Genomic DNA, 13,027 nt, shown 5'->3' with positions numbered 1-13,027 from the left:
CGGAGGAAACCCACGCAGACACGGGGAGAATGTGCAAACTCCACACAGACAGTGACCCAAGCCGGCAATCAAATCTGGGTCCCTGGCGCTGTGAAGCAGCAGTGCTAACCACTGTGCTACCGTGCCTCCCAAAACATTAAATCTGTTTCTCTCGCCAGAGGTGCTGTCAGACTCGGTGTTTTTACAGCACTTCCTGTTTGTATTTATGAGTTCAAGAGTCAGGCCAGAAGGAAATTTAAAGACAGTTTGGCCCGGTGGGCGAATGGAAGAGAGGGAAGGAGCAGAGGCAGCTGATCAGATTGTCTCAATCTTGGTGACAAAGAAGCTCCATGAGCTCCTCACACTTGTTGGAGGTGAGGATGGAGGAGACGGGAGAGGGGGAAGCCCTTCAAATGGAACTAACATGTTTGAGGTATTAAAAGCATTCATCACATTGTGTTGAACATAAAGCTTGTGTATTTGAGTTCCACCCAAAATATAAACCTTCCAACCGGGCTCGGATTTATCAGCAGAAACAGACACCAATGAAAATAGTCAGGACCTTGATGTGATTAAGAGCAAAATCCAGTCCTTGCAGTCACTCGTGAACACGCTGGTGTTTCAGCAGGTGAGGTGACTGAGTGAATCCCTTCCCACACACGGAGCAGGTGAATGGCCTGTCCCCAGTGTGAATTCGCTGGTGCTTTACCAGGTTGGATGATTGACTGAATCTCTTACCACAATCAGAGCAGGTGAATGGTCTCTCCCCGGTGTGAACTCGCTGGTGTCTCTGCAGGGTGGATGAATCAATAAATCCCTTCCCACAACTAGAGCAAGTGAATGGCCTCTCCCCAGTGTGAACTCGCTGGTGTTTTAACAAGATGAATGACTGACTGAAGCCCCTCCCACACTCAGAGCAGGTGAACGGCCTCTCCCCAGTGTGACCTCGCTGGTGTTTTAGGAGGTTGAATGATTGAGTGAATCTCTTCCCACACTCGGAGCAGATAAATGGCCTCTCCCCATTATGAATTCTCTGGTGTTTCAGCAGGTCGGATGAATCAGTGAATCCCTTCCCACAATCAGAGCAGGTGAACGGCCTCTCTCCAGTGTGAACTCGCTGGTGTTTCAGCAGGATAGAAGAGGTAGGGAATCCCTTCCCACAATCAGAGCATCTGAATGGTCTCTCTCTCGTGTGAACTCTCTGGTGTGTCAGCAGGATTGATGAGGTAGCGAATCCCTTCCCACACTCATGACAGTTGAATGGCCTCTCCCCAGTGTGAACCCACCGGTGTTTCAGCAGGTGGGATGAACAAGTGAATCCCATCCCACACTTGGAGCAGGTGAACGGTCTCTCCCCAGTGTGAACTCGCCGGTGTGTCAGCAAGATGGATGAGGTAGTGAATCCCTTCCCACACTCAGAGCAGGTGAATGGTCTCTCTCCAGTGTGATTGTGTCGATGGGTTTTCAGTTCAGATGGGAATCTGAATCTCTTCCCACAGTCTCCACATTTCCATTGTTTCTCCCTGTTGTGACTGCATTTATGTTTCAACAGGCCAGATGATCGGCTGAATGTTCGTCCACACACAGAACACGTGTATGGTTTCTCTCCACTGTTAACCGTGCTTTCCCCTTCCATGTTCAAAACCCAATGATATTCAGATTACAATAATTTAGGCGATAGCGTCAGATCCTGATGCGACGTTTGGTTTGAGTTTTCTCCCTTCCACTCCTGCACTTCTAATATCCTGTAAAAAAAAAGTCCAAAGTTAAAAATTGAAGCAAATATTTCTCTTGGTTTGAGTTTACTGTGTGTAAATCCTCCCCTTCTCACCCTCTGGAAAAGGAGACTCCAAAATCTATCAATGTCAGTCCAGGATAGAAATTCACATTTTCTCACAGGGACAGTGATAACCGTGCCTGTGTCCTGCCCCCGAGAAAGATGACAGCCATTAACCCAAGTCTATCAGTGTTTCTCCTTCACTATTTCATGTGATGTGGGTTTCATTGCCAAGACCAGCATTTATTTCCTGCCCCTGAGGAGGGCAGTTAGAGACTGAATCGCATGTTGACAAGTCTATGGAGAGACAGCAGATTCCCATGAATAAACAGGATGGGTTTTTTAAATTGTTCACAGCTGTAATGGTTACTCAAGTGAAATTATATTCCAGATTTTCCAGCATTTTATGAATTCTAATTAAATCCCCCCCAGCTCCATGATGGGATTTGAACCCGTCCCCAGAACATGAGGCTGTGTCACTGATATTACCACCACCTCCCCGATTTTAGAGCTGCTGCAATTACCCCCCGGGTCGGTGCAAACTCGGGCCCGGGGGTTTCTTATTCTGGGTTTGAGGCCTCCTCCACTGGCTGTTTCTGAAGCCTCTGCACCCACTTCCCCGCCTCCCTGCAGCTCCAGCACCCACACTGCGCATGGGCCAGTCCGAATCCGCACAGCGCATGCTCCACTCAGAATCAGGTACTGCGCCTGCGCAAGCGGCTGCTATTGTGACAATACGGCACATTCTCTCTCGCTGCGAATGCTGGGTAAGAGGACCGCCATAGGAAGGAGATAATGTTCAACACAAAATTGTGCTTTGTCATCCAATTACGATCAGAACTACAGGGTTAATATATAAAATTATTAAATAAATTGATACATCTACCAATGTGCATGGTGGGATTATTACTGGACGAGTATTCCAGAGACCCAGGGTCCTTTTAGAGTCTACCCCACTCTGTTGTAGGTTGCAGCAAGATATAGTTGGGTTGGTCACATGGGCAGAACAGTGATAGACTTCGAAATATATCACCATTCCATCACAGTCACTGGGTCAAAATCCTGGAATTCCCTCCCGAACCGCATTGTAGGTAAACCCACAGCACATGGACTGCAGCGATTCAAGAAGGTAGCTCACCACCACCTTCTCAAGGGCAACTAGGGATGGCCAGTGAGCGACGCCCATGTCCCACAAATTAATAAAAAAAATATGGTATTTAATCTTGAGAAGTGCGAAGTAATGCACTTTGGAATAAGTAACAAGACAAAGAAATAATGAATGAATGGAAGGACACGAGGTAAAATCAGAGGAGCAGATGGGGATCTTGGGGTACTTATTCACTTAAGGTAACAGAGCAGCTGAATAGAATAGATAAGAAGGCATATGAGACACTTGCTTTTATCAGTCGTGGCATACAGTATAAGAACAAAGAGATAATGTTGGAGCTGTACAGAATGTTGGTTAGGCCACAGCTGGAGTACTGTGTGCAGTTCGAGTCACCTCACTCCAGGAAGGATGTGATTGCACTGGAGGGGGTACAGAGGAGATTCACCAGGATGTTGCCTGGGATGGAACATTTGAGCTATAAGGAGACTGGATAGGTTTGGAGTGTTTACTTCAGAGCAGAGAAAGCTGAGGGGGACATGATTGTGGTGTATAAGATTATGAAGGATATGGATCGGGTGAGTAGAACCCTTGGTTGAGGGGTCAATCATGAGGGGACATAGTTTTAGGGTGCCAGGCAAGAGATTCAGAGGGAAGTTGAGAAAAAAAAAATCAGAGGGTGGTGGGAATCTGTAATAAACTGCCTGGGAAGGTAGTGGAGGCTGGAAACTTAACAACCTTTAAAAAGTATTTGGATGAGCACTTGAAATATTATAGCATTCAGATAAGGATATGGGACAAGTGCTGGAAAATGGGATTAGCATGGGGCTTAGTGGTAGCTATTGTTGGTGCAGACTCGATGGGTCGAAGGGTGTTTTCTGCACTGTATGACTATGACTAACTCTCGCTCAGTCTCTTTCACTCTAACAGTCTCTGTCTGTGTCTCTATCTATTTCCCTCTTTTGGTCTTTGTTCTATTTGCTCACTGTCGTCGTGCAACTAAATTTCACTGGATTGATTCCTGAGATGAGGTGGTTGTCCTTGGAGGACATTCAGTGGGATGAGTCTGTCCTCTCTGAAATTCAGAATAATGAGAAGTGATATAATTGAAAAGGGAGGGAAAAGGAAGGATCAGGAAAGCAGCAAACACTTGATGTTGTTCCAGGAAAAGTGGGGTCTGCTGGTGTGGATGTCAGGTTTTACACAGCACATGGTCAGCCTGTGGATTCACCCAGGATGAAGAATCTCTGAATGATTCTATTCAAATCACCCGGAGAGGAACCTTTGAGACAAACCACCTAAGAAGGAGCAGCACATGAAGATATCCAAACACAGAGATCCAAACACACTCTCTCTCTCCCTGTCTCTTACACAGACATGGGCAAACATAGAGACACACCCACACCCAGACAGACATCTTCATTCATAGACACACACCCACACCCAGACAGACATCTTCATTCATAGACACACACCCACACCCAGACAGACATCTTCATTCATCGACACATACCCACACCCAGACAGACATCTTCATTCATAGACACACACCCACACCCAGACAGACATCTTCATTCATAGACACACACCCACACCCAGACAGACATCTTCATTCATAGACACACACCCACACCCAGACAGACATCTTCATTCATAGACACACACCCACACCCAGACAGACATCTTCATTCATAGACACACACCCACACCCAGACAGACATCTTCATTCATAGACACACACCCACACCCAGACAGACATCTTCATTCATAGACACACACCCACACCCAGACAGACATCTTCATTCATAGACACACACCCACACCCAGACAGACATCTTCATTCATAGACACACACCCACACCCAGACAGATATCTTCATTCATAGACACACCCACACCCAGACAGACATCTTCATTCATAGACACACACCCACACCCAGACAGACATCTTCATTCATAGACACACACCCACACCCAGACAGACATCTTCATTCATAGACACACACCCACACCCAGACAGACATCTTCATTCATAGACACACACCCACACCCAGACAGACATCTTCATTCATAGACACACACCCACACCCAGACAGATATCTTCATTCATAGACACACCCACACCCAGACAGACATCTTCATTCATAGACACACACCCACACCCAGACAGACATCTTCATTCATAGACACACACCCACACCCAGACAGACATCTTCATTCATAGACACACACCCACACCCAGACAGACATCTTCATTCATAGACACACACCCACACCCAGACAGACATCTTCATTCATAGACACACCCACACCCAGACAGACATCTTCATTCATAGACACACACCCACACCCAGACAGACATCTTCATTCATAGACACACACCCACAACCAGACAGACATCTTCATTCATAGACACACACCCACACCCAGACAGACATCTTCATTCATAGACACACACCCACACCCAGACAGACATCTTCATTCATAGACACACACCCACACCCAGACAGACATCTTCATTCATAGACACACACCCACACCCAGACAGACATCTTCATTCATAGACACACACCCACACCCAGACAGACATCTTCATTCATAGACACACACCCACACCCAGACAGACATCTTCATTCATAGACACACACCCACACCCAGACAGACATCTTCATTCATAGACACACATCCACACAGATAATTCCAGCCCTGTCATGTGGAGAATACAGCCCATTCTGACTAATACTGGAGATGAAATAACAGTGTCTTTACAAACCACAATGTTTGAGAAATTCAAGTAACCATTACCCTCCAGGGATTGTGAGAGTTCTGATTACCCATTTCCACTCCTTTCTCTAAACTTGAGTCTATATTGAACATCTGGAACAGCAGCAGTGACAAATCACTAACACTGAGCTGCCTCTTGTCAGCCTGGGTGAAGAGCCCTGCTGGGGGATAGTGTAAATTACAGAACAACATCCCTGGGTAATCAGTGTCTCTTGGCTCTGGAATTACAGAAGATGCTAATTCCCCTCACATTGATGGTCCAGTTAATGAAGAGAATTCTAAGACAGGTTTCAAGCATAAAGAATATAATGTTGTTTTGACTCTGTCATCCTGCCTCATTCATTACTGCTCCAATGTCCTGGGAAATGTGCTGCACCACATCCAGCAGGTACCACAGACACTGTTCATCTTTTTCAAAATGTGGATTCGAATCCGGGTCCCCAGAACATTAGCTGTGTTTCTGGATTAATAGTCTATCGATAATACCATTAGGCATCGCCTCCCCCAAATTTGTTCCCTTTAGAACAAAGAAGTTTAAATGGAGATTTCATGGAGCTGTTCAAGATTATCGGGGTGGGGACGGGTGGTTTGATAGAGCAGATCGGGAGAAACTGTTCCACTGATGCGGGTCAGTAACCAGAGGACTGGGATTGACTGGGCTGACTATAGCCGGATTAGGCAGGAATTGGTGGATGTTGATTGGGAGAGGATGTTCGAGGGTAAGTCCGCGTCTGGCATGTGGGAGTCTTTTAAGGAACTATTGATAAGGCTGCAGGATAGGCATGTGCCTGTAAAAAGGAAAGATAGGAAAGGTAGGATTCGAGAGCTGTGGATAACCAGGGAAATTGAGGATCTGATTAAAATGAAAAGGGAGGCGTACGTTAAGTCGAGGCAACAGAAAACAGATGGAGCTCTGGAGGAATACAGAGAGAGTAGGAAAGATCTCAAACGGGGAGTTAGAAGGGCAAAAAGAGGTCACGAGATGTTCTTGGCAGGCAGGATTAAGGAGAATCCTAAGGCATTCTATTCATACATTAGGAACAAAAGAGTTGTCAGGGAGAAAATCGGACCTCTCAGGGACAAAGGAGGGGAATTATGCTTAGAACCCAAGGGAATAGGGGAGATCCTAAATGAATACTTTGCATCGGTATTCACGAAGGAGAGGGGCGTGTTAACCGGGAGTGTCTCGGAGGGAGGTGTTGACCCGTTAGAGAAAATCTCCATTACAAGAGAGGAAGTGTTAGGTTTTTTAGGGAACATTTAAACTGACAAAGCCCCAGGGCCTGATGGCATCTATCCTCGACTGCTCAGGGAGACGAGAGATGAAATTGCTGGGCCTCTGACGGAAATCTTTGTCGCTTCTTTGGACACGGGTGAGGTCCCTGAGGATTGGAGGATAGCGAATGTGGTCCCGTTGTTTAAGAAGGGTAGCAGGGATAACCCAGGAAATTATAGGCCGGTGAGCTTGATGTCCGTGGTAGGGAAGTTGTTGGAGAGGATTCTTAGAGACAGGATGTATGTGCATTTAGAATGAAACAATCTCATTAGTGACAGACAGCATGGTTTTGTAAGAGGGAGGTCGTGCCTTACAAATTTGGTGGAGTTTTTTGAGGAAGTGACAAAAACGGTCGATGAAGGAAGGGCCGTGGATGTCGTCTATATGGATTTCAGTAAGGCATTTGACAAAGTCCCACATGGCAGGTTGGTTAAGAAGGTTAAGGCTCATGGGATACAAGAAGTGGCTAGATGGGTGGAGAACTGGCTTGGCCATAGGAGACAGAGGGTAGTGGTCGAAGGGTCTTTTTCCAGCTGGAGGTCTGTGACCAGTGGTGTTCCGCAGGGCTCTGTACTGGGATCTCTGCTATTTGTGATATATATAAATGATTTGGAAGAAGGTGTAACTGGTGTAATCAGCAAGTTTGCGGATGACACGAAGATGGCTGGAATTGCGGATAGCGAAGAGCATTGTCGGGCAATACAGCAGGATATAGATAGGCTGGAAAATTGGGCGGAGAGGTGGCAGATGGAGTTTAATCCGGATAAATGCGAAGTGATGCATTTTGGAAGAAATAATGTAGGGAGGAGTTATACAATAAATGGCAGAGTCATCAGGAGTATAGAAACACAGAGGGACCTAGGTGTGCAAGTCCACAAATCCTTGAAGGTGGCAACACAGGTGGAGAAGGTGGTGAAGAAGGCATATGGTATGCTTGCCTTTATAGGACGGGGTATAGAGTATAAAAGCTGGAGTCTGATGATGCAGCTGTATAGAACGCTGCTTAGGCCACATTTGGAGTACTGCGTCCAGTTCTGGTCGCCGCACTACCAGAAGGACGTGGAGGCATTGGAGAGAGTGCAGAGAAGGTTTACCAGGATGTTGCCTGGTATGGAGGGTCTTAGCTATGAGGAGAGATTGGGTAGACTGGGGTTGTTCTCCTTGGAAAGATGGAGAATGAGGGGAGATCTAATAGAGGTATACAAGATTATGAAGGGTATAGATAGGGTGAACAGTGGGAAGCTTTTTCCCAGGTCGGAGGTGACGATCACGGGGGGGGTCACGGGCTCAAGCTGAGAGGGGCGAAGTATAACTCAGATATCAGAGGGACGTTTTTTACACAGAGGGTGGTGGGGGCCTGGAATGCGCTGCCAAGTAGGGTGGTGGAGGCAGGCACGCTGACATCTTTTAAGACTTACCTGGATAGTCACATGAGCAGCCTGGGAATGGAGGGATACAAACGATTGGTCTAGTTGGACCAAGGAGCGGCACAGGCTTGGAGGGCCGAAGGGCCTGTTTCCTGTGCTGTACTGTTCTTTGTTCTTTGAAGATAATTAAAGAAAGACAGACTGGCATCAATATCGCACATTTCCCAACCAGCAGAAATCACAATGGGATCATTGTTATAATGAAGGCTGAATGGCCGAATGCTGCTCCTACGGATTATGGTCTATTCCTTAGTTCCCTCAAAACGGGGATAATCCCAGCCTCCCAAATGAAGATGCAGTCATTCAAAAATTAAAGCAAAGTTGATTTTTTTTTTAAAACCCAGAATACTAATATCTAAATCTGCACTGGATATTGTTAACATCAGACCCCAATAAATATAGTTCAGTTCTGGATGTGATTAACAGCAAACTCCAATCTGGCTGGTGTGTCAGCACGTTGGATGACTGATTGAATCCTTTCCCACACTTGAAGCAGATGAATGGTTTCTCCCCAGTGTGAACTCGCTGGTTTACAGTGAGAGGAGGTGATTGTCTGAACTCAGTCCCACAGTGAAAGCATCTGAACTCGAGTGTGAACCCGTTGATGGGTCAAGTTCCCAAAACTTTTAAAGCACTTTCCACAGTCTGGGCATTTAAAAGGTCTCTCGTCAGTGTGAATCCGTTGATGGCAGATCAGGTTAGAAGAGTTAGCGAATTCCTTCCCTCATTTGGAGCAGGTGAACGAGTTATCCTCAGTGTGAATCCGCTGGTGTGTCAACAGTTCTGTTGATGTAATGAATGCCTTCTCACACTCAGAGCAGGTGAATGGTCTCTCTCCAGAGTGAATTCGCTGGTGAATCAGAAGGTGAAACGACCGACTGAATTTCTTCCCACACTCTGAGCAGGTGAATGGTCTCTCCCCAGTGTGAACTCGCTGGTGTGTCACCAGGTGGGTTGACTGAGTGAATCCCATTTTGCACACAAAACAGGTGAATGGTCTCTCCCCAGTGTGGACTCGCTGGTGTGACACCAGGGTGGGTTGACTGAGTGAATCCCACCTTGCACACAGAGCAGGCGAATGGTCTCTCCCCAGTGTGAATTCGCTGGTGTCTCACCAGGTGGGACAACTGAGTGAATCCTTTCCCACACTCGGAGCAGGTGAACGGTCTCTCCCCAGTGTGACACCGTCGATGAATTTCCAGCTCTGATGGGGAACTGAATCCCTTGCCACAATACTCACATTTCCACAATTTCTCCCCACCGTGACTGCATTTATGTTTTGACAGGCCAGATAAACGGCTGAATCCTCGTCCACACACGGAACACGTGTACAGTTTCTCCCCACTGTGAGCGGTGCTTTTTCTTTCCATGTTCAAAATCCAATGATACGCATATTACGATAAACTGGGCGACTCTGTCTGATCCTGATGTGATGTTTGGTTTCAGTTTTCCAACTGCAAATCCTCACATTTGAATATGCTGTGAAATTGAAGCAAAAGTTCATAATTTTATTCCAAACAGGTTCCTGTTGAGAGTTCTTCAATTGAGGGGGAAGATCACTGGTGGTGCTTTTAAAAAGTGACATTGCAGCCCTGAAAATCAGTGACATCTCCAGAATATTAAATTCCAGCTAGTTATGGGATTTGTTATCAGCAGAAATAAAATATTGTCAGACTATCAATACTGAACAGCAGCAATACCAGCAGAGTCCAACCCCTGCAGTCACTTGTGAACTTGTTGATGTCTCAGGAGCCATTGTGACTGAGTGAATCCCTTCCCACACACAGAGCAGTTGAATGGCCTCTTAGTGTGAGTGCGTTGGTGAGCCAGCAGGTTGAAAAACTTTGCGAATCCTTTCCCACACACGGAGCAAGTGAATGGCCTCTCCCTGTGTGAACTCGCTGGTGAGCAGAGAGGTTGGATGACCGATTGAATCCCTTCCCACACACGGAGCATGTGAATGCTCTTTCTGCAGTGTGAGTGCGTCGGTGAGCAGTGAGGTTGGATGACTGCCTGAAATTCTTTCCACAGTCAGTGCAGCTGAATGGCTTCTCTTCAGTGTGAATTTTCTGGTGTCTCAGCAGGGTGGGTAAAGCTGTGAATCCCTTTCCACACACAAAGCAAGTAAACGGTCTCTCCCCAGTGTGAATTCGCTGGTGTGCAATGAGGGAGGATGCCTGTCTGAAACTCCGTCCACAGTCAGTGCAGCTGAATGGCTTCTCCTCAATGTGAACTCGCTGGTGTAACAGTAAGTGGGATGACCCAGTGAATCCCTTCCCACAGTCGGAGCAGGTGAACGGCCTCTCCCCAGTATGAACTCACTGGTGTGACAGCAGGTGGAATGACTGAGTGAATCCCTTCCCACACACGGAGCAGATGAATGGTCTCTCCCCGGTGTGAGTGCGTTGGTGCACAGTGAGTGCTGAAGAATGCCTGAACCTCTTCCCACAGGAGGTGCAGGTGAATGGCTTTTCCTCAGTGTGAATTCTCTGGTGAGACCAAAGGCCAGATGACTGAATGAATCCCTCCCCACAGACAGAACAGGTGAACGGTCTCTCACCAGTGTGACTGCGCCGATGGTTTTCCAGCAGGGAAGGGTAACTGAATCCTTTCCCACAGTCCCCACATTTCCATGGTTTCTCCATGGTGCTGGTATCCTTGTGTCTCTCCAGGTTGCACAATCAGTTGAAGACACGCCCACACACAGAACACGTGCACAGTTTTTCCTTGCTGTGAATGGTGTGATGTTTTTTCAGGCTGCGTAACTGGATAAAGCTCTTTCCACAGTCAATTCACTGGAACACTCTCACTTGGGTTGTGTGTGTATCTTGGTGCGTTTCCAGTCACACTGATGTTTGAAATCTTCTCCAGGCAGAACAAACAACCTCATTTCTCCTTCCACATTCAAAGTCTGAGGATATTCAGACCCTGATAAATTGAGACTCTGTCTGATTTTGATGTGATGTTTCCACGCCTCACCTGTAAAAGGAATTTACAAAATTAATCACTGCCAGTCCAGGATAGAAATTTTGAACAGACAATTCTAATTCTCTGGAATATTTCTTCCTCTCTCATTCCCCCAAATCTGTAAATCCCCATCCCACACACTCTCCATCCTCCCAAGGCTGAAATCCAAACCATCTCCGCCATTTCTTTCCTGCACTCCCAGTTTTCTCCCTCCCTCTCCTGTGTCTGGGTTCAGTTCATGATGTGGAGATGCCGGCGTTGGACTGGGGTAAGCATAGTAAGAAGTCTCACAACACCAGGTTAAAGTCCAACAGGTTTATTTGGTAGCACAAGCCACTAACTTTCAGAGCGCTGCCCCTTCATCAGATGAGTGGGAGTTCTGTTCACAAACAGGGCATAAAAATGCACATCACCAACTATCCCCGGGACAAGTCGGATACACTTGTCACGTACAATAGTTTCTTTGAATTAATGGGTTTGAAGGCCCAGAAGTGTGTTTGGCAGTTATCGGCCAGTCGTCTTCCAGCATGTACCAAATCTGCCAGTGTTGTGGCTGCCTGATACCCTGCGGGGCCACCGGTCAGGCACGACTCACTGTGGTTTAGAATGCCAAGATAACCACAGCTAAGGAAGTTCTGCCACGTCACGAAGCCGGTTAGACGGATTGGCCAGGATAAATTGCCACTTGGTATCAAGGTAAATATGTGGATAGGGCCTGGATGGGATTGTTGTCTTCATGTGCCCTGTTTGTGAACAGAATTCCCACTCACCTGATGAAGGAGCAGCGCTCCGAAAGCTAGTGGCTTGTGCTACCAAATAAACCTGTTGGACTTTAACCTGCTGTTGTGAGACTTCTCACTGGGTTCAGTTCTCCAGCTGCTGTCTGCAGACTGACAATAAAACCATTGGGTCTTATTGAGGGTGTTGGGGCCTCCAGCGGGTGTTTGTGAATCCTCCCCGCCCACCTCCCAGGGTTTCCTTCCTTCCCAGAGATCAGAGTCCTCATTGATTTGAGGCCAAAGTGTAACCTCTTATTTATTGTCCCCCTCCCCCATCCTCTGATGTGAACCATCCTCCAGTGGCTGAGCCAGGATGGGGCCGTTAACCTGGGCCTGTTCCCGGGAGGGAGGGAGGGAGAAGCCCCGCAGCTGCAAACCAGGGAGCTGACAATGATTCTGAAGGGTTTGCGGATCCACAAAGTGTTTCCAAATCCTCCCAGCCACCGCCTAACGCTGACTCCGCTTCTCCGGGACAAACAAGCGCCAAGGACAGCAATGACACTGCGCATGCTCCACATCACAATGCCAGGGGACTGATTGACGGCAGTTCCGGGCCAATAGGAAGAGGGGGCGGTGCTGGAGGACCGAGCGGGAGTGGCTGATCCTCCAACCAATCGGAGTGAATGAGGGGCGGGGCTGGAGGACAGAGCGGGAGCGGCTGGTCCTCCAACCAATCAGAGTGAATGAGAGGCGGGGCTGAGCCCGGATCTCCCTCATTGGCTGAAACTCTGCATCATTGTGAAAGCTGCTTTGTGTCAAACTCCAGGAGAAAACTGGACCTGTCTGTTTGTGGCTTCAAACAGATGGAGCGGAAAGGAAGGGATCTGAAAAGCAGCAGATACCAGGTTATTCTGGGAGAAATAGGACCTCTGCAATGTCAAGTGTTAGAGCTCCGAAAGCTTGTGTGGCTTTTGCTACCAAATAAACCTTTAAC

General features: G+C 47.4%; 2 protein-coding genes across 2 annotated transcripts in view; both read right to left on the bottom strand.

The window, feature by feature from the left end:
* The window catches only part of LOC144480811 (uncharacterized), a 992,083-nt gene that overhangs the window by 107,662 nt on the left and 871,394 nt on the right, over positions 1 to 13,027 (bottom strand). The gene's annotated exons all lie outside the window — the stretch shown is intronic.
* Positions 264 to 13,027, bottom strand: part of LOC144480761 (uncharacterized) — a 46,707-nt gene continuing 33,943 nt past the window's right edge. The window contains exon 4 of the mRNA XM_078200338.1: positions 264 to 1,076. Coding sequence (XP_078056464.1) covers positions 578 to 1,076 — 499 coding nt within the window. The 3' untranslated portion in view covers positions 264 to 577. The remainder of the gene's footprint in view (positions 1,077 to 13,027) is intronic.

The sequence above is a fragment of the Mustelus asterias genome, chromosome 30 (assembly GCF_964213995.1).
Source record: "Mustelus asterias chromosome 30, sMusAst1.hap1.1, whole genome shotgun sequence".
NCBI lineage: Eukaryota > Metazoa > Chordata > Chondrichthyes > Carcharhiniformes > Triakidae > Mustelus > Mustelus asterias.
Note: the sequence above shows the minus strand (reverse complement) of the source record. Positions and strands in the feature narration are given on the sequence as shown.